Source organism: Phodopus roborovskii, unplaced genomic scaffold (genome assembly GCF_943737965.1).
Source record: "Phodopus roborovskii unplaced genomic scaffold, PHOROB, whole genome shotgun sequence".
In the NCBI taxonomy this organism is placed as follows: Eukaryota; Metazoa; Chordata; class Mammalia; order Rodentia; family Cricetidae; genus Phodopus; species Phodopus roborovskii.
The window spans coordinates 50,232,621-50,250,983 of NW_026126433.1; the positions used below are offsets into that span (position 1 = coordinate 50,232,621).

Sequence of the window (18,363 nt, forward strand, 5' to 3'; positions counted from 1 at the left end):
AAGAAATAAGATCAACTACAAACTAAAGTTATATAATAATACTTGGACAGTACAAAGATTAGAATGGTCCCTGAGCAAAAATGACTAGTGATTTCTTAAAATGTTCCATAACCTTTTTCCATAACCTGTTTCCATAACCTTGTGCCATGATGGTGGCACAACCAATTAAAACCATTTTGTTCTAAAGAAGGAGGAACAATAATAGAAAATTTTATTGGAAAAAAGCCCAAAAAACAAAAAGTTTTGCTAAAATACATTTCAAACAGAAAGTATACAAAGGGTTTATTTCATGATATTTTAAGTCTTTATTATCCTACTGAAGACAAGAAGCACAATGCATGCAATTGAACTTATACCATACCTTTGCTAGCAGAGTTTTCCCACATCCAGGAGGACCAGCTAGTAGGATGCCAGCTGGAGCCACCAAACCAAGGGTTCTGAACTGGTCTGGGTTTCGTACTGGTGCCTAGAAGAAACAATGCCAATAGCAATCCATGATAGGTGTCTTACATTGCATGTTCAAATGTATCTCATCCATATACTCACTAAACCCTGACCATGAGGCCTTAAAATGGGAGTGCCTGGCTGACCCTTGTTTCAGATATCAGGTACAAGGGGACAAACAGGAAAGGATCTCTCTTTTTTTCTTTCTTGAAACAGAGTCACACTGTGTAGTCCTGGTTTGTTTTTCTTAAACTCACTATAGCCAAACATAACCAAAATAATGCGTATGACATCAAGAGAATGACATCTCATTGTTGGGACAGTTAGACTTAAAAAAGATGACAACCAAGACTGAATTTCCTATTATAATATTTGAATTATAATTCAGTAAAGCTATATTTTTAAAAGATGTATTTGGGGGCAACAGAGATGGCTCAATGGTTAAGAGTACTTATCACTCTTGTAGAGAACCTAAATTAATTTCCCAGGACCCACAAAAGGTAGATCTCTGTGAGTTCAAGGCCAGCCTGGTCTACACAGCGAGTATCAGGACAGGCTCCAAAACAATAGAGAGAAACCCTGTCTCAAAAACAAAACAAAACAAAACAAAAAAAATCTTAACTCATGACCAATGTCAATGACACAGACAGCTGACATACCTACCAATATTGCCATTATGAGCTCTTCTCTAATATCTTCTAGGGCACCAATATCAGCCCATGTCACATTAGGGACAGTTACAAAGCCTTCTCTTTTGGCAGAAGGCTGGACTTCCGCTAGAGCAACAATGAAATCTTTTAATTCAATGCATAGTCCTTGCATCTGTTCCTCTGAGAGGGGATCCTGGTCTCTTAGCAACCTCAATAGCCTTTGCAAGTCATCCTTTAAAACAACAGTTAAAAGGAAAAAGTATGAATAACAAAGTTACATGTAATTTAAATAATTATGCCAAGATTCCCTAAGTTATAGTCAATTTAATGAACTTCTATGTATTGTGATAATTCCTCCCTCCTTTACCCAAGATATATTCATTTCATTCTAAGTAGATCCTGTATTTAGTTAAATAAAGATAAATCCATTATAATCAAGACATATAAATATAATTTCTAAGCCAATATTAGTGGTCCATGCCACTCAAAATCATCCTCAGCTAATATATAAGTTTGGAGGCCAGCATAGTTAGAGAGGGGAGAGAGAAGACAGATTGATTTGATATTAAAGATGTTTCTAAATCTTCAACTATGGTTAGATAATGCAAACATAGTCAGTTGGCCAATAACCATTTTATCAATTCCATTTCATTTCTAAATATTCATAAAGTATCTGACTTAAGAAAAGTTAAGTTACTCTGGCGACAATATAAATTCATTATAAGGCTCTCTAATGCCTTATCAATCAAATACACAGTAGGAACCTTTCCTAGTCCCATAAATCTTGAACTGCAAATTTCTTGCTTTGTGAAGAGCATTAAGGAACAGAAACAAACCTCCATCTTCACGCCCCATTCCCGAGACAAGGTTTCTCTGTGTAGCCATGGAACTTGATCTGTAGACCAGGCTGGCCTTGAAATAATAGATATCTACCTGCCTCTACCTCCCAAGTGCTGGGATTAAATTTGTGCACCACCACTGCTTGACAAATTTTTAAAATTAATTAATTCATGTGGATAGGTGTTCTGTGCTTACATGTGAGTGTATGTACCATGTGTTATGTTTGGTGCCTGAAGAGGCCAGTAGAGGGTATTGGATCTTCAGGGACTAAAGTTATGGCTAGTTGAGAGTTGCCATATGAGTTCTGGGATTTGAACCCAGATCCTCTGAAAGAGCTCTTTAACAGTGAGCCATCTCTTTAGTCTGTTTTATCTCTTTATTCATTCTATAACCAACATTTACACATATTTATGATGCTGATATATTTACCATGTGCTTTGTACTAGGAAAGGTAATACTAGTAACTAAGATAAATTTAAAAATACCTGTGTTTGACTCAGCCAAATTATTAAAGTAGGTAAGATTATGTAGCAAACTGCTGCCTTTAAAATCACCACACTGGGGCTGAAGAGATGGCTTAACACTGACTACTATTCCTAGACTCAAGTTCAATTGTTCCCTGTACCCACATGGCAACTCACAACTGTCTGTAACTCCAGTCCCAGGGGAGCAGAAGCTCTCTTCTGATTTCCATGGACAACAGGCACACACACTTGCATACATACACATGGCGGTAAAACACTCATACACATTAACTGGAAATTGAGAAATTTAAGTATTTTTAGCATTTTTGCATACTTTTACAGATTAGAAAACCTGCCTTTATGCAGGGCAGTGGTGATGAACACCTTTAATTCCAGTACTTGGGAAGCAGAGCCAGACAGATCTCTGTGAGTCGTAGGACAGCCAGGGCTATTACACAGAGCAACCCATGGGAGTTGTGGGGGAGGGACAGAGGGAGACATGGGGTGGGGGTGAGGGTAGGAGGGGTGGAGGGGAGAGCGAGAGAGCACACGTGTGCTTGTACCTGTGTTTCAGAAGTGGGCTCAGCCCCCAGCCTCTCCTCCTGGGTTCCTTTAGGGGGCAGACCTTCCATCTCAGGACTCTTCTGGTGCTGTTGCTGTTGCTTCATCAAGACCCTATTGACTGCACACATGGCTGCCTCTCGGCAAAGTGCCATCAGATCAGCACCAACAAAGCCCGGCGTTAGGTGTGCTAAGTGGCAAAAATTAAAAGTTTCTGGAAGTCTCAGTTTTCGGCACAAAGTTCGAAGTATTCTGTAAAATGACAGTTTAAAAAAATTAGACTCATAGTCTAATAGTAAAAGTAAATTCCTAACTATATTTATTTGAAAGCTCATACTACATTAACCCCTACTGAAGGTATTATAATGAATAAAAGATGAAACAAATTATTCACTCAATAAATGCCTAGACACTACTACATGCCCAACTTTATTCCAGAAAAGCTTATGCTAAATATGGGAACTATGTGATGTGTTATAAGAAATATAAGTACAGCTATTTTTTTAATCCACTTTTAAGTGTGTTTCAATACTGTAGAGGAAATAGTTTATGGGGATACCAGGATTACAGATATTGTCCTGGCTAATTCTGATCCCTCAGCTCAAAAGATCTTCTGGCTCAGTTCTCTGAGTAGAAGAGACAGCAGTGTAGGTACACAACAGCTCTCTATTCATGTATGTTAGAAACTTATAAAACAAAACTTGGGATTTGGGGGTACATGAAGAGTTGGCTCAGTGGTTTAAAGCCCTTCCTGCCCTTGCAGAGGACCTGGGTTTGATTGCCAGCATCCACTAGCAACTCAAAACTGTCTGTAACTCTACTTTTCAGGAGCTCTGATACCCTCTTCCAATCCATGGGCACCAGGCATGCATGTGGTGCATAGACATACACACAGGTAAAAATACTTATTTATATATATTAAATAAATCTTTAAAAGAAAAGATTTTTAAGGAAAGATAAACTAACATGTTACCTTAAAACTTCATTTCTAGGGCTTAGGCAAAGTTCAGTGAAAAAGAAAGCACTCGTGTAGTATGGTACAAGACTCTTGAGTACAAACCCCAGCACAGCACTAAAATTTTTTTCTGTGTCAAGACACTGTGCTAGGTTACAGTAATTCACTCGTCACAAGTCTTAAAGATAAAGAATTATTACTATTTTACACACAAAGAAAGCTACCTTTTTAATCATCACTCCTATGTAAAGCTAAAGCTTGGCATGAGAACACTAAGAAGCAGAACTGGGATTACTTCCTGAGATTACAGATGTGGCCCACTGCATTAAATCACAGCTGTGAAATTACAGGTGAGGACCACTGCATTGAATCATAGCTGTGAGATTACAGGTGTGGGCCACTTCGCTGAGCTGCTCTACACATCATAAATAAATATGAGTAACACGAATTATTATTTTGCTGGAGACATAAAAGTGTTAGCAAACAAACTGACAATAAGCTGTCTGAAGAATACATATGAACATAAGCATTATCTATACAAATAACTATGAAGTCAACATCTTAGAAACTGTTGAATAGTAATTATTTTTAGAAGAATGAACTGACATCTAACACTGGGAAGAAGGAAAGGGGCAAAGACCTATGGCTGAACCTACTACACACAGTGCTTTCTGACCACAATCTCTACCTTCCCCTCTTCCCTTCCCTCTAAGACAATGGTTTCCTTTCATTATTTATTACTAGCTAAAAACTACTAAAAGTAGCTAGTGATTATTTTAATATCGCAACTACCACAAAAACATTATAAATGTGATAGTTTACAGCATTAATTCACTATATTTCTACTTTACAACCTCTTCTTAAGACATTATGGCTATCAGTTTTATTTTTGGCTCTTTGCTTTTTCCCCACCAGTCATTAGGTATTGTTCATCAGCATCTTTTTTAATGAGACCCACAGACTCAGGCAGACAAGTTCAATGGTACTCAGATTTAACTAGTATTTGGATCAGATGGCATCACACTACTCCACAAGTACAGACCCTGTCCCTTAGCTGGAGACCCAACTAAAACACATACTCCATTGATAGTATCAGACAAATAGCAATCAACAAACACAATGACTACTGAACAACCTAAAATAATGTCCTATTGATGACTGAGTTGTTCTGTTAAGCACTGCTTTTATTTCCTTTCTCAATCAGTTTTAGAGAGAGAAAACAGGAAGAGAGACTGGAAATATAGCTCATTGGTAGGTTGCTTGCCAACACATTTGAAGCCCTTAGTTCAATTCCCAAATCCAGGGGGAAAACTAGAACAATGAGAAAGACAAGAGATAGAGTACATTAGAGTTGAACAAATACTACATAGTATTTCTTTCTTACTATTTATTTTTAAAACCCTTTGCTAAGCTCACATAGTGGTATATAAACAACATCATTCTATAAGAATATACCTTTCTCTGGAAGCCTCATCTGGGATACCCAGGCATATTTCTCGGTCAAACCTTCCTGCACGTCTTAGAGCAGGATCCAACGAGTCTGGGCGGTTAGTAGCTCCAACAACTAGCACTCGAGCTGTAGCTGCCACATTATTCAGATCTAGTGAAAACCAGACATGAAAGAGAACAAACCATCTGACATTTGAGGACAACAGTGTTTACAAAAACCATTAAAAGGTTAGAGAATTTGTGTACTTTGATATATACTTTAAACCAATTTTTGTCTAATACAGTAAATGTGTGAAGAAGCTAAAGACTGACTTTCTTACACAATTCGCAGTCTAGTGAGGAATATGAAGTGTATAATTAAGGAAACATGGTGTAAGACATGTTTCAAGAAGTTTGGTAACAATCAGGATAAGCCCAGCACTGTAAAGAGCAAGGGAGGGGATGATGGAGGCTTCATAGAAACAAACCCTGCAGGAATGCCAGACAGCAAGCATCGTTTCATAAGCAGAGCCATGTTCTACAGAGAACAGCAGCATGAGCGAAGCACACAGGTGCACATGCAAGGTACACCCAGACATTGTGAGCGGTCCAGCAAGGGGATGAGGAAGTCAGCAATGCTGTCTCACGAGGATGGTGTAGGACCAGATAGTGGCTTAAATTTTATCTTTCACAAATATTCTATCAGCTTTATCTTTTGTAAGTATTCTGTCAGCTGAACCAGAATTAAATAGGAGAGAGTCTGGTTTATCCTGGTATTCAAATGCTAAATACATTATAAATAATGGTTCTAGTATTCGATAAGCAAGAATCTCTGAAAAGCTTTTCTCAGAATGTAGGCCTCAAAAACATGGCATAAAAAAAAAGATGAAAATGAAGCAGCATAGGGTACTGGGGGTGTAATTCAATGGTAGAGAGCTTGCAGAGCACATGCCGAGACCCAGGTTCAATCCCTGGCATTGCACAAAAAAAAGGTAAACTACACCAAGTAATTTACAATTTGGCACCATAAGAAACTCGTAATAATGGAGTGGTGGTGGCACATGCGTTTAATTCCAGTACTTGGGGGACAGAGACAGGTGAATCTCTGTGCGTTTGAGGCCAGCCTGTTCTACAGAACAAGTTCCAGAACAGGCTCCAAAGTTACACAGAAACCTTATCTTGAAAACCCCCCCCCCAAAAAAAAAAACCAAAAAACTATGTTATATAATATTTTAAATTAACTTTCCTTTTGTATATTTTGTTTTGAGACAGGGTCTCACTATGGAAGACCAGGCTGGGCCTGAAATTCACTACATAACCTAGCCCAGCCTACAACTTATGCAATTATCCTTGTCCCAGCTTTCTATGTGCTTGGATAATAGATTACAGGAATATGACACCAAAACATGCACTATTTCTTTTCTTATTTTTGCTTGTTTGTTTTCGTGACATAACCCTGGCTGCACTGTTGAATTCACTATACAGCCCATGTTGGCCTCAAACTCTATATCGAAACATTGGTAGACATGCTTAAATCTGCAGATTTAAGTAAACTTAAGACTATTATTAATAGTTAAAAAAAAAAAAGCAGTGAACATAGGGTTAGAGAGATGACTCAGCAGTTAAGAGTGCATACTGTTCTTCAGAGACCCCAGTTTGGTTTCAAATGCTTAGGCCTGGGGGCTCAAAATGATCTGTAAGTGTAAGAGATCATATAGCCTCCTCAGGCAATGCAAACCCCCCCACATACTTAAAATAATGTTTTGTGGGAGGGGGATAAAAACGGGGATTTACTTTGTACCTCTAGATGTCCTAAGATTCATTATGTAGACCAGGTTGACCTTGAACTCACAGAGATTGGCCTACCTCTGACTCCTGAGTTGTTGGGGTTAAAGGCACCCACCACCATACTAGGTCAAAAGTAACAGTATTTCTCTAAGACATTAATATAAATGCATTAAAAAGCTAAAATGTTATATTTTAACATTTCTCTCTCAATGATATCCTTAAGGAACAACAGTAGGTACCCTGAAATTGTAGATAGACAGCAAAAGCAAAACAGTATTAGTATATACATATTTAATTACTACAGAGTTGGGGAGACAGTTTAGGTTCAAAAGTGTTTGGTACATAAGCATGAGGTCCTGAGTTCAATTCCCAGAACACACATTAAAAAAAAAAAAGAGGCACCTACTATGGCACATTTGTAATCCCAGTGCTGAGGAGGTGGGGACAGGCATATCCCTGGGGCTCACAGGCTGGCCAGCCTATCCTATTTGTCAGGCACCAAGCCAATTCAACTAATGATGGCTCCTAAATAATATCATCTGGACTCTCTTGTCATATACACTTGTATATACTCCTGGCACACACATGCGCACCCACAGATATGCATAGACACACATAGTGCAAAACAATTTGAAACAACTGGCAAATCTTTTACAAAAAAGACCCTATTTTGTGAGATTCACTATTTAAATGGTCACACACACTCATATGACTTGCACTATTTTAAGAAACATATTATCTTAAAACAAATTCATTATTTTAAACTGACCATCCATGCAGGTTAGAAGCTGGGCAACAATTCTTCGTTCCATATCTTTTGAAGCAACTTCTCTTTTGGGGGTAATAGCATCAATTTCATCAATGAAAACAATACAGGGTGCATTTGACTAGAAATAAAAATACCATAAAGATATGACTATACAATAAATTCTCTATATTAGTGCATAATGTTTATGTATTCTTTAGAAATGTAAAGCTCAAGGATCAGTCAGCAAAGAATAAAAATGGAGAAGGCAGTTCACAAAAATGCTTCTGCTTTCTATGTCCCAAGAGAACCAAGATGCTTAAAAAAACAGAATGCACCATGGTTTCTGAAGTATCTTCTGACATTCTTCTGTAAGTTAAAGATATCTGTATGCTACAGAATATAAACAGTATAGTTAAAAGCTTTAAACGAAGCGTAGTGGCACATGTTAACAATTCTGGCACTTGGAAAGATCAAGAACTTCTAGTTCCAAGCCAAGCTGGCTAAATGAGATCCCATTTCACAAAACCAAAGTAAAAACAAATTTCAAACTAGAAAATCCAACTTTGTTCTAATGATAGAGGAATTTTTCTCAAACATAAACGTCAGAATTTGGCTGGATGGTGTTGTAGCACTCAAAGGAAGATCTCTGTGAGTTTGAGGTCAGCCTAGTATACAAATCGAGTTCTAGGACAGCCAGTGTTATACAGAGAAACAAAATCCAAATTTTTCAATCAGCTTATAAGCAGGCCTTAAGCAGCACCACAGGTGGTTTTTTTTTTTCTATAAAATTTACCATTTTAACTACTTGTAAGTATAATTCAGTGGCATTAACATGTTTACACTGTGTGTAATCATTACCATGCACCTTCACAAATTTTCCATTATTTTATACTGAAACTATAAATGGCTTTTATGTGAGAGATTGAGACAGAAAGACAGACAGACAGACAGAGTTAGTTCTGAGGTGTTAAGCATCAACCCCCCCACTACACACATACAAGATAAACACTCCACCACTGAGCTATACCCTCAGCCCCAGAGGCTTTTTTTGGCAAAGACTACACTGAATAAGGGAAGATAATGAAGTTTCAATATTCCAGTTAACACGTGATCAGCTCTTTGTGGGGTTTTTCTGTTGTTTTTGTCTCAGGTTTTTAAAATTCATGTTATTTAAAAAAAAAAAATTAAAGTGTCTTGTCTGTATGCATGTATATATCCCACGTGGGCGCTGGTATATCAAAGGCAAGAAGATGGTGGAGGATGCCCTGGAACTGGAGCTACAGATGGTAAAACCATCATGTGGGTGCTACGCTCCAAATGCTGGTCCAGAGCTGTTACACGGAGAAACTGTCTCAAAAATCAAAACAGGAAATTAAATATACCAGACCCTCAAGTTTAGACAGAATGCATATATTTAAAAAAAAATAAGTAAACACCAGACACTTATTATAATCAAATCACTGAGGCATAAAGTAGTGAATTGTGTTTGCCAGGGACTGGGGGAGGGTGGGAGAGGGACTTCCTGTGTATCAGCTACAGAGTTTCAAGTTCTAGAGGTAGGTAATGATGACTGTTATACAAATGTTAAGTATAGGGTTGTCTCTGTGAGTAAGGAAGACTATTTGCCATGAAGAAGAACCAGAGTTCCCAGGGAATTACATGGTAGAGAGAACTGGTTCCCCTAAGTTGTTCCCCAACTTCTACACACCTTAGCACATGTTTGTAACACCCCATCCCTATAAATAAATGTAACGGGAACTTTAAAGAAAAAACTGAAATGCTTATTAATGCCACTTAGTGATACATTTTAAAATGATAAAAGGGGCAAAACAGTGGTTAATGCTGGTCATCCCAGCACTGACTAAGGCAGGAGGATTGCTATGAGTTTGAGGGCAGCCTGGAACATAAACTGAGACTCTAACTCAACAATGACAAAGAGGCTAACAGAGTAAATTTTATAAAACATCAATTTTAAGACACACACACACACACACACACACACACACACAGAGTAATAAGGATTAGGTGAAAAACAAAAACTGAGGCTTACAACCTCAATCATACGTAAGTCACTCCAGTCAAAATAGAGACATTTATTGTGCCAAAAGTCACACAAGATCACCTCAAAATGACTTCCCTACTGGCTCTCTTCCCCAATCTTTCTCATGACAATGTTTGCAAAGATCAGTTATAAAAGTAAAAGTTCACAGCATAGGTCTCAAGAAAGTAAGCCTGTTATTTTTTGTCAGTGACCTGGAAAACTAAATGGGAAAGAATAAATGATGATAATCAGAACTTAGCCTAAGGAGGGCATTGATTTTAGAAAAGAACTACCTTGCTTGACAAGATTCCGTTACTCACTTGGATTAGAGAAGTGACAGAGAACTTATTCAGCACCTGCACCAACATTTTACTTGCTCAGTACTAGTTTACAGAGAGACTCAACAGAGAATGAATGGCCTAAACATGCCATTTACCTTTGTATCCATACCTGCCATTGTGTTTACCATAGGCATAAAATTTTCCATGGTGGTCTGAATGAGAATGCCCCCCCCACCCATATACAATGGGCTCATTTGAATACTTGGCTCCCAGTTGATGAATTGTTTTGGAAAGATTAGGAGGCGTGGCCTTGTTGGAAGAGGTGTGTCACAAGTAGTGAACTTTGAAGTAACAAAAGCCTCAATCATTGAGTAAGCCTTGCCTGCCTCATGCTTGTAGATGTAAGCTCTCAACTCCTGTGCGAACACCATGCCTGTCTATCTGCTGCCATACTTCCTGCCATGATGGTCATGGATTGACTCTCACTCTGAGACTGCAAACCCCAAATAAACTATTTCTTCTATAAGTTGCATTGGCCATGGTGTCTTGTCACAGCAATAGAACAGTAACGAAGACAAATAACTATGTGTATCATTTATACACATTTTAGAAAATGTACACCACTGTCATTTTCACACTTTCTCTGGATCTTCCTTGTATTCTGCATGCCATTTCACTGTCAGTCTGCACAACAATTCCCAGCAGCTAGCCTCTGCTTTTTCCCCAGCCTAAAAACATTTCTCTTTCTGGGCATGGTGACACAGCACAGCAAGGCAGGCTCTGTTAAGTTTCAAGTCAGCCTGATCTGCATAGTGTGTTCTAGGCTAGCTAGGGCTATACAGTGAGATGCTTCCAAAAACTAATGAATTTTTCTTATGATTTATATTATTATTTATTACAAACATTACTTATTATTATTGCCATTAAAATACATTTCTCTCCTAATTTCGCATCAGCTTCTAGTAGTTACAATGGTTATGTTTATGAGACATTATATATTTTAAAATTAAATCCAGTGTGGTAGAACACAACTGTTATTTGAACACCTGGGTGGGAGCAGGAGTTCAAAGTCATCCACAGTTACAAGAAGTCTGAGTCAGACTGGGTTACTTAAGACTCTGTCTGAAAGGATTAGGAAGGGAAGGACACATAACATAAAAAATTTTTCATCACTTTTTAGTTTTAGTCACAGTGGTGATTCATGTCTGCCCATATACACATGTCATGATTTACAGGACTCCTGCTCAACTAGACACAATGTTAAAGGTTTTATAAGAAGTCTTTCAACAGGGCATGGTGGTGATAGCTTAAGCACAGCATTTGGGAGGCTGAGGTGGTAAAGTTGCTTGGCCAAGAATTAAAGGCCAGGCTAGACAACATGGCAACACACCATGTGAAAGAATATGAATCTTCTGATTTAAACACTCAGAAACTCCATCAGAGTTAGGTATTGTCATCATCCCATGTTACTATCAGGATCAGGGTAGAATGGATAGGTCTCTTCTTCAACATGCTATGTGATGAAACCGAATTAGTCTTCAATTTTTGGATGAGAGTAGAGACATTTAAACACCATACAAAGTTGAAGATATATCTTCAACTGGCTCCAAATATCCTCTTATAAATTTTAGTAAAAGAAATTGTAGTTAGGTATATTGCTGTCTCTGGCAAGTGAAATTCCTTTTCACACCTCTAATCACATAAACAACATTTATCCTTGAGTTTTGAAGTGCTTATATAATCCTAAGTATGATAATTCTCATGTGTTTGTAAGTTGTTTAGTCAAACATAAGTTGGAGAAACAAAGTGAATGAAGTATCATAAGGACAAGATGTTTTGAACATTTGACTCCCAGGTGCAACAGCCCAAAATCCATTATCTTTATGTCTGACTCCCTATGAAACAGATGATTACTTACTAAGAATCTGTATCATCAAATCCTCTAAAAATTTCTACCACTGAACATCTTTACAAAAGGAAAGTAGTGAATGGGATTAAAAAAAAAAAAATACTAGCATCAGAAAAATCCAATCTCTAAGAACACTTGCAGCATGTGACGTGGGCATAGGCAACAGGTGACTCACCACAGCTTGGTCAAACAATTCTCTGAGCTTTTGCTCAGACTCTCCAGAAACTCCTGACACAATCTCTGGTGCAGCCACTTTCAGAATTGGCAAATCAAGTTCCTGTGTACAAATACAGAAAAGAAGACCAAAGACTAAACACAATTTAACTTCCCTGCATTTTTCTTAGGTAATCTGCCCCATCAAGATTAGTTTTCTGTTGTTGTTTTCTGCCACGAGTGCCCCCAGGTCCTCTGGAACTGGGATTATGGATAATTCTGAGCTGCCATGTGGATGCTGAGAATTTACCCAGGTCCTCTGGAAGAACAGTTAAAATGGCTCTTAACCCCTGAGCCATCTCTTTAGTCCCTTAGGTTTTTTTTTTTTTAATAAGGTTTAAAAAAAATGTTTATTATTTTTGTGTGTCCAGGCATGTATGTATGTGTGCAGGCATATGTGTGCAGACATGTGTGTGCCAATGTGCACACGTGGAGGTCAGAGGACCACTTGTAAAGGTTGATGCTCTCCTTCCACCTGTTTCTGGTTTCAGCACAGGGTCATCAGATGTGGTGGAAAGCACCTTCACCTCTGGAACCATCTTTGGGGCCTCTACAATTCCCCAAGGAATTTCATCTTTGTGTGTGGGCACAATGACAAACACTACTCTAAAGTTTAGAGCACCCATGTGGCAGCTCACAACTATCTGTCTGTAACTCCAATCCAGGGGATCCACACCCTCTTCTGACTTCCATGAACGCCAGACATGCACACGGTGCACAGACATACATACAGGCAAAACACTCACAAATATAATCCAATAAATAAATCTAAACAAACAAACAAAAAGTCACCTAGGCAGTGGTGGCACACACCTATAGTCCCAGCACTCAGGAGGTAGAATTTGAGGCCAGCCTGGTTTAGAGTCCTCGGACAGCCAGGGCTACACAGAGACACCTTGTCTCAAAAAAATGAAGTATATGGATTTAACTACCAATAAGTGTAGATTATACCACTAAAGCTTTGAGTTCAAGGCTACCTGGGCTAAGAAAGTGAGACCCTATCTTTTTAAAAGAAACCTTGGGATTTACCCAAACACATAAATAAATGCAAACACTATGTTCCAAGGTCTGCTATGCAGTGCCCATGAAATAAATTTACTTATTTGGTTTTTTGAGACAGGGTTTCTATGTGTAATTTTGGAGCCTGTCCTGGAACTAGCTCTGTAGACCAGACTGGGCTCAAACTCACAGTGTTGCCTCCAGAGTGCTGAGATTAAAAGCATGCGCCATGACCACCCAGCTAAAATAAATTTAATTTTAAAAAGACAAACCAAGTTCCCTTTAAAAAGTGAGAGCTTGCTCTATTAATAATTAGAATAACATGCTATTCTGCTAGCTGAAGCTCCTTAGATTACTTTGCATTTTACTATGAAGTTTCTGAAAAATTTGATAGGACAAAATTAGGATTGCTAGCTTTTTATTTTGCAAAATAAATGTATTTTTGTGGGTACAGAGGTAGATGTAGTTGATACAAGGAAGAACTATACAAAGTTTAAAGCCTTGCAATCCTACCTTAGTCCCACAAATACTGAAATTTCAGGTGTGTATTACCATGCCTAAGTGATCTTTTCAAACTATTTTAGAAGGCATTTTAACAATGAAAATTTTAAATAAATTTAACTCCAAGAAAAAAATAATACTTTTTCATATTTTGGTGCTTTAGAAAAGGTTTGTTTATTATGTATTCAGTGTTCTGCCTGCATGTATACCTGTACTACAGAGGAGGGCACCAGATCTCATTGTACATGGCTATGGACCACCATGTAGTTGCTGAAAATTGAACTCAGGATCTCTGGAAGAGCAACCTATGCTCTTAACCTCTGAGCCATCTCTCTCCAGCCCCTTTAAGAACTAACATAAAGGGAAAAGAAGTAACTAAAATATAAACTAAATGTTTGGAAAGAGTTTTTACAGTTACGCCATTTTGCTTCCCATCCAATTTTTGTCATAGCACAATAATTATATTCATTAAGAAAACAGCAAAAGGGATGGTGGTGGCAGACACCTTTAATCTCAGCACTTGGGAAGCAGAGGCAGACAAAGTTCTCTATATGAGTTAGAGACCACCTTGGTCTACAGAGAGAATTCCAAGACAGTAAGGGCTGTTAACACAGAGAAGACTTGCCTCAAATGAACAAGCAAAAAACCCAGCAAAAGTAGCATCATAAAAAAAAGGTAAATAAAATAAAGCTGGGACTGGTGCTGGTTCAATCTGTAAAGTGCTTACAGCATGAAAACCTGAGTTTAGAACTACAACACTGATGTAAGAGCCAGGCAGTGGAGCTCCACATCTGATGTAATCCAGCATGATCCCTGGAGTTTGCTGGCCAGCCAACCTAGCCAAATTAAGTATGATCAAGTTCAATGAGAAACCCTATCTTAAAACAACAACAAAAAGACAATGAGGAAGCAGATATGAGAGGAAGAAAGAGGAAGAGGAGGAGGAAGGGAAATTTCTAATGATCAAATTTGCTTCCTAAAAAGACACCAGGTCTAATTGGAACTGACCAAAGAGAAAAATAAACAGTAACAACAAAAAATCAAAATCCAGCCTTACCCCAGCAATTGCATGTGCAAGTAATGTCTTCCCACAGCCTGGTGGCCCATGCAATAAAACTCCACGAGGTGGCACGACACCAAGGTGGTGGTATACTTCTGGGTGACGCATGTGTATAAGCATCTTGCAGACTTCCTGTCAAGGAGTAAGCATAAAAGTTATTTTCTTTACCTCAGGTCAAAAAGAGTCAAAGTATACTGTAATGTCTTATTGTTTTGGAACACCAGACAGAATATAGGCGTTAGACTTTAACTTGAGATTGAATCCCAGCTTTGGTATATTGTGTAAATCACTTCAATTATACCTCCATGTTTCTATTGCCTAAGCTGTAAAAATATCTACCTCATAAAACAATGAAAAGTAACTAACAGAGTGACTGTATTAGAGGGGGTACTAAAAACCAGTAGCCATTACATTAACACTGTCATAACAGTCTAACTTATAAAGTATGCACTTTATACACACTAGAACTAAAAACATGAAAAACAGGAAGTTTTTCTCGTGGCACCCTCAAGGATCAGGTTTGCCTATCTCACCTTTCCAGTCTTCTTTTGTATACTCATTTCACACTAAAAACCAAAGATGTAGTGCTGGAGAGATGACCCAGTGGTTAAGAGCACTGGCTGCTCTTGTAGACCTGGGTTTGTTTTCTAGCACCACACAGTGAGTGGCTCACAATTGTCTGTAACACCAGTTGCAGGGAATCTGGCACTCCCTTCTAGCCTCTGAGGGGACCAGGCATGCAAACGGAGCACAGACATACATGCAAGCACCTATATACATAAAATTTTTTAATTTAAATGAAAAACAGGCTTTGTTTGTATAAATGTTTAACAATATACCCATTTCATGCAACAACATTTCTCAAGTGGCACTAACTTTTAACGTTGCATCATTGCCTCCAACATCTTCAAACTTTACACTGGAAATCTGCAACTCTATACTCCTTGCTTTAGCTGGTAAAAAGCAAAAGAGGTGGACAGATTAGTGATTCCATACAAACATATACTTAAAGCTCCATTAGGTAAAAAAATGTTTTCAACTAGGTATTTTCACACACAAATACTTTTGAAGCAAAGCAACTCAAACCAGTAAGCCCTCCCTCAAAGCAGACACACCACGGCCATCTACTACTACCCACAGCTCACCTTTCTTCTGCAGAATAGCTTCTACTTCTCCATCTACTTCTTGAAGATCCTCTGTCTTTCTTTTGTTTCCTTTGCCCTTTGGCCTACCTTTCCTTTTCTTATCACTTTCCAGAAGAGAAGAATCTTTTAAATACTGGGGAGAAAATACAAATTTATGTATGTTGTACTTCAAATTACAATGCTAACAGATGGTTTTTCAAAGGCAGTAACACACACACACATTTGTGCTGTAGCACTCCTAATTATTGCCAATCTCTTTGCTCAAGGATGCTGTCATCTTTCAGAAACCTAAAAGCACAGCTTAAATCTTAACATTTGATAACTTTCTTTCCAGGCTCTGCCAGTTGACCAATTAAACTTAATCTTGTCTGAAAGACTTAATGCAGATAAATATCAGGTTCTTAACCAATTATAATAATGTTCTTCATAGATGAATATTTACAGCTTAAAGCAAAGATATTTGGGGAAAGGCCCATTAGTAACATAAAAGGAAAACTTACACCCCCAAGACTTTTGGGATGAAACTGGAAGGACCAAAAGTTAAGAGCATTCTTAGATATACAGCAATTTTAAGATTGGACTAGGCTACACACACACACACACACACACACACAGAGCTGTGTGTAATAACGTGGTCAATAATGCCTGTGCTGGGGAGTCAAAGATAAGCAGATCCCTGGAGCTTGCTGGCCAGCCAGCTAGAGGAATCAGAAAGCCCCAGATTTAGTGAGAGACTTTGAGATCACCACTGCCACCCTGACCCACGTGAGTGAGTGAGTGAGTGAGTGAGTGAGTGAGTGAGTGAGTGTATGTGTGTGCATGTGGTATTTGTATTTTAGAAAGGGATTCTCTAGGTAGCCCCAGCTGCCCTAGAACTCATCCACAAACCAGGATGGCTTGAACTGAGGCATGCATCACCACTGCCTAGCTAACTTTTCCTTCTCAAAAAAGAGGTAGACAGCAACTGAGGAGGACATTTGATATTAATCTCTGGTATATAACCCCATGCATGCATCTACACACATATGCACGCAGGTAGGCACACAGGTACAAAAGTGAGAAAGACTTAGAAAATAGCAGGTACATCACAATTTAACTATCCACGGTGTGAAAGGTTCTCTAAAAAGATTACAAAAGAAAGGGCTGCAAAGAAGTCTGGAGAAAGTGTTCTAGCTAGAAAGCTCAGGTGCTAAGATCCCAAGTGAGAGGGACCTTAGTGCTCTAGAAACAGCAAGAACTTGCTGTCACTGAGGAACAGCAGGGAAGTGGGAAGACAAACAATGACATCAAGAAACAGCAGGGTAAACAAATCATACAGGATGTGTGGCTTTTGATTTGAGACTGAATGAAGGCACTAAAGGATTATAAATAGTAGGATGGTATTGTGGTTTGGGTATGAAGTATCCCATAGTTCATTGTTAAAAATCTGGTCCCTGGGTGAAGACGGGATCATGAGGGTACTAGCTTCATCAATGAACTGATCCATTTGAGTTCACAGCCGAACAGTTATTAGGTGTAACCAAACTGGAAGGAAGGGGTCACTAGAGAATGGTGGATGTCACTGACACAAATTCTGAATTGTGTCCCCTTCTGCACTGCTTCCTGGTTCAATGAGGTGAGTAGCTCAGCTCTGCTAAGCTCTCCTCTCCATGCTGTTACACCTCACCTCAGAACTAGAAGCAATGCTAACTCAGCTGAATAGGTCCTGCTTCCTTGAAACTATTTCTCAGCATTTCTCACAGTAATTAAGTCTGACACAAATGGCAGTGACCCAACTTCATGAAAAGATTCTCTCTACATGAAAAATAGTATAGAATAACAAGACACAAATTACACCTGGAAATCTATTCAATGGCTAAAGCAGTAAAGATTGTGGACTAGGATAATGACAGAAGCAGGAAAAAAAATTATGGAGTTTTCTGTATATTTCAAAGTATTTCTGATCTTTTTTTTTTCCCCAAAATTAACATGAAAGTATTTGCTTGATACTACATTCAATGAAAAGGTTGTGATATACTCCAACACATGGAATTAAACTCTAAAAATACCTGTATCTCAGAGTCTGGCTGCTTATAACTGCTTTGGTCATTGGACAGGTCCAAGCGAAGACTTTCTTTCTTTCCACCTGGGGTTTTGTCAATAAACCATCCTCCCTCAGATGCACTGGCAGGGGTCTTCAATGGCATGGAGCCTGTTTTAGAAGCCAGCAATGGTGTTGAAGTGGTGGATTCTCTCTGTTCCAACTTTGGAGTGTTTGAAATTGAGTCAGAGTTTCCTTTCCGATACAAAGATAGCAGGGAACTGTTCATGTGATTTGCTGACTGGCAGAAACATGA

General features: G+C 38.6%; 1 protein-coding gene across 3 annotated transcripts in view; it reads right to left on the reverse strand.

Annotated features, from left to right (window-relative positions):
- The window catches only part of Nvl (nuclear VCP like), a 38,546-nt gene that overhangs the window by 15,169 nt on the left and 5,014 nt on the right, over positions 1–18,363 (reverse strand). For 2 of the 3 annotated variants that reach the window (XM_051186456.1, XM_051186457.1), the window contains exons 6-15: positions 18,076–18,348; positions 16,028–16,160; positions 15,759–15,835; positions 14,880–15,014; positions 12,285–12,386; positions 7,900–8,017; positions 5,370–5,514; positions 2,962–3,211; positions 1,108–1,326; positions 362–466 (exon numbers count right to left, since the gene is read on the reverse strand). In XM_051186456.1, the coding sequence (XP_051042413.1) occupies positions 362–466; positions 1,108–1,326; positions 2,962–3,211; positions 5,370–5,514; positions 7,900–8,017; positions 12,285–12,386; positions 14,880–15,014; positions 15,759–15,835; positions 16,028–16,160; positions 18,076–18,348 (1,557 nt within the window). The remainder of the gene's footprint in view (positions 1–361; positions 467–1,107; positions 1,327–2,961; positions 3,212–5,369; positions 5,515–7,899; positions 8,018–12,284; positions 12,387–14,879; positions 15,015–15,758; positions 15,836–16,027; positions 16,161–18,075; positions 18,349–18,363) is intronic. The other variant, XM_051186458.1, reaches the window with a different exon arrangement.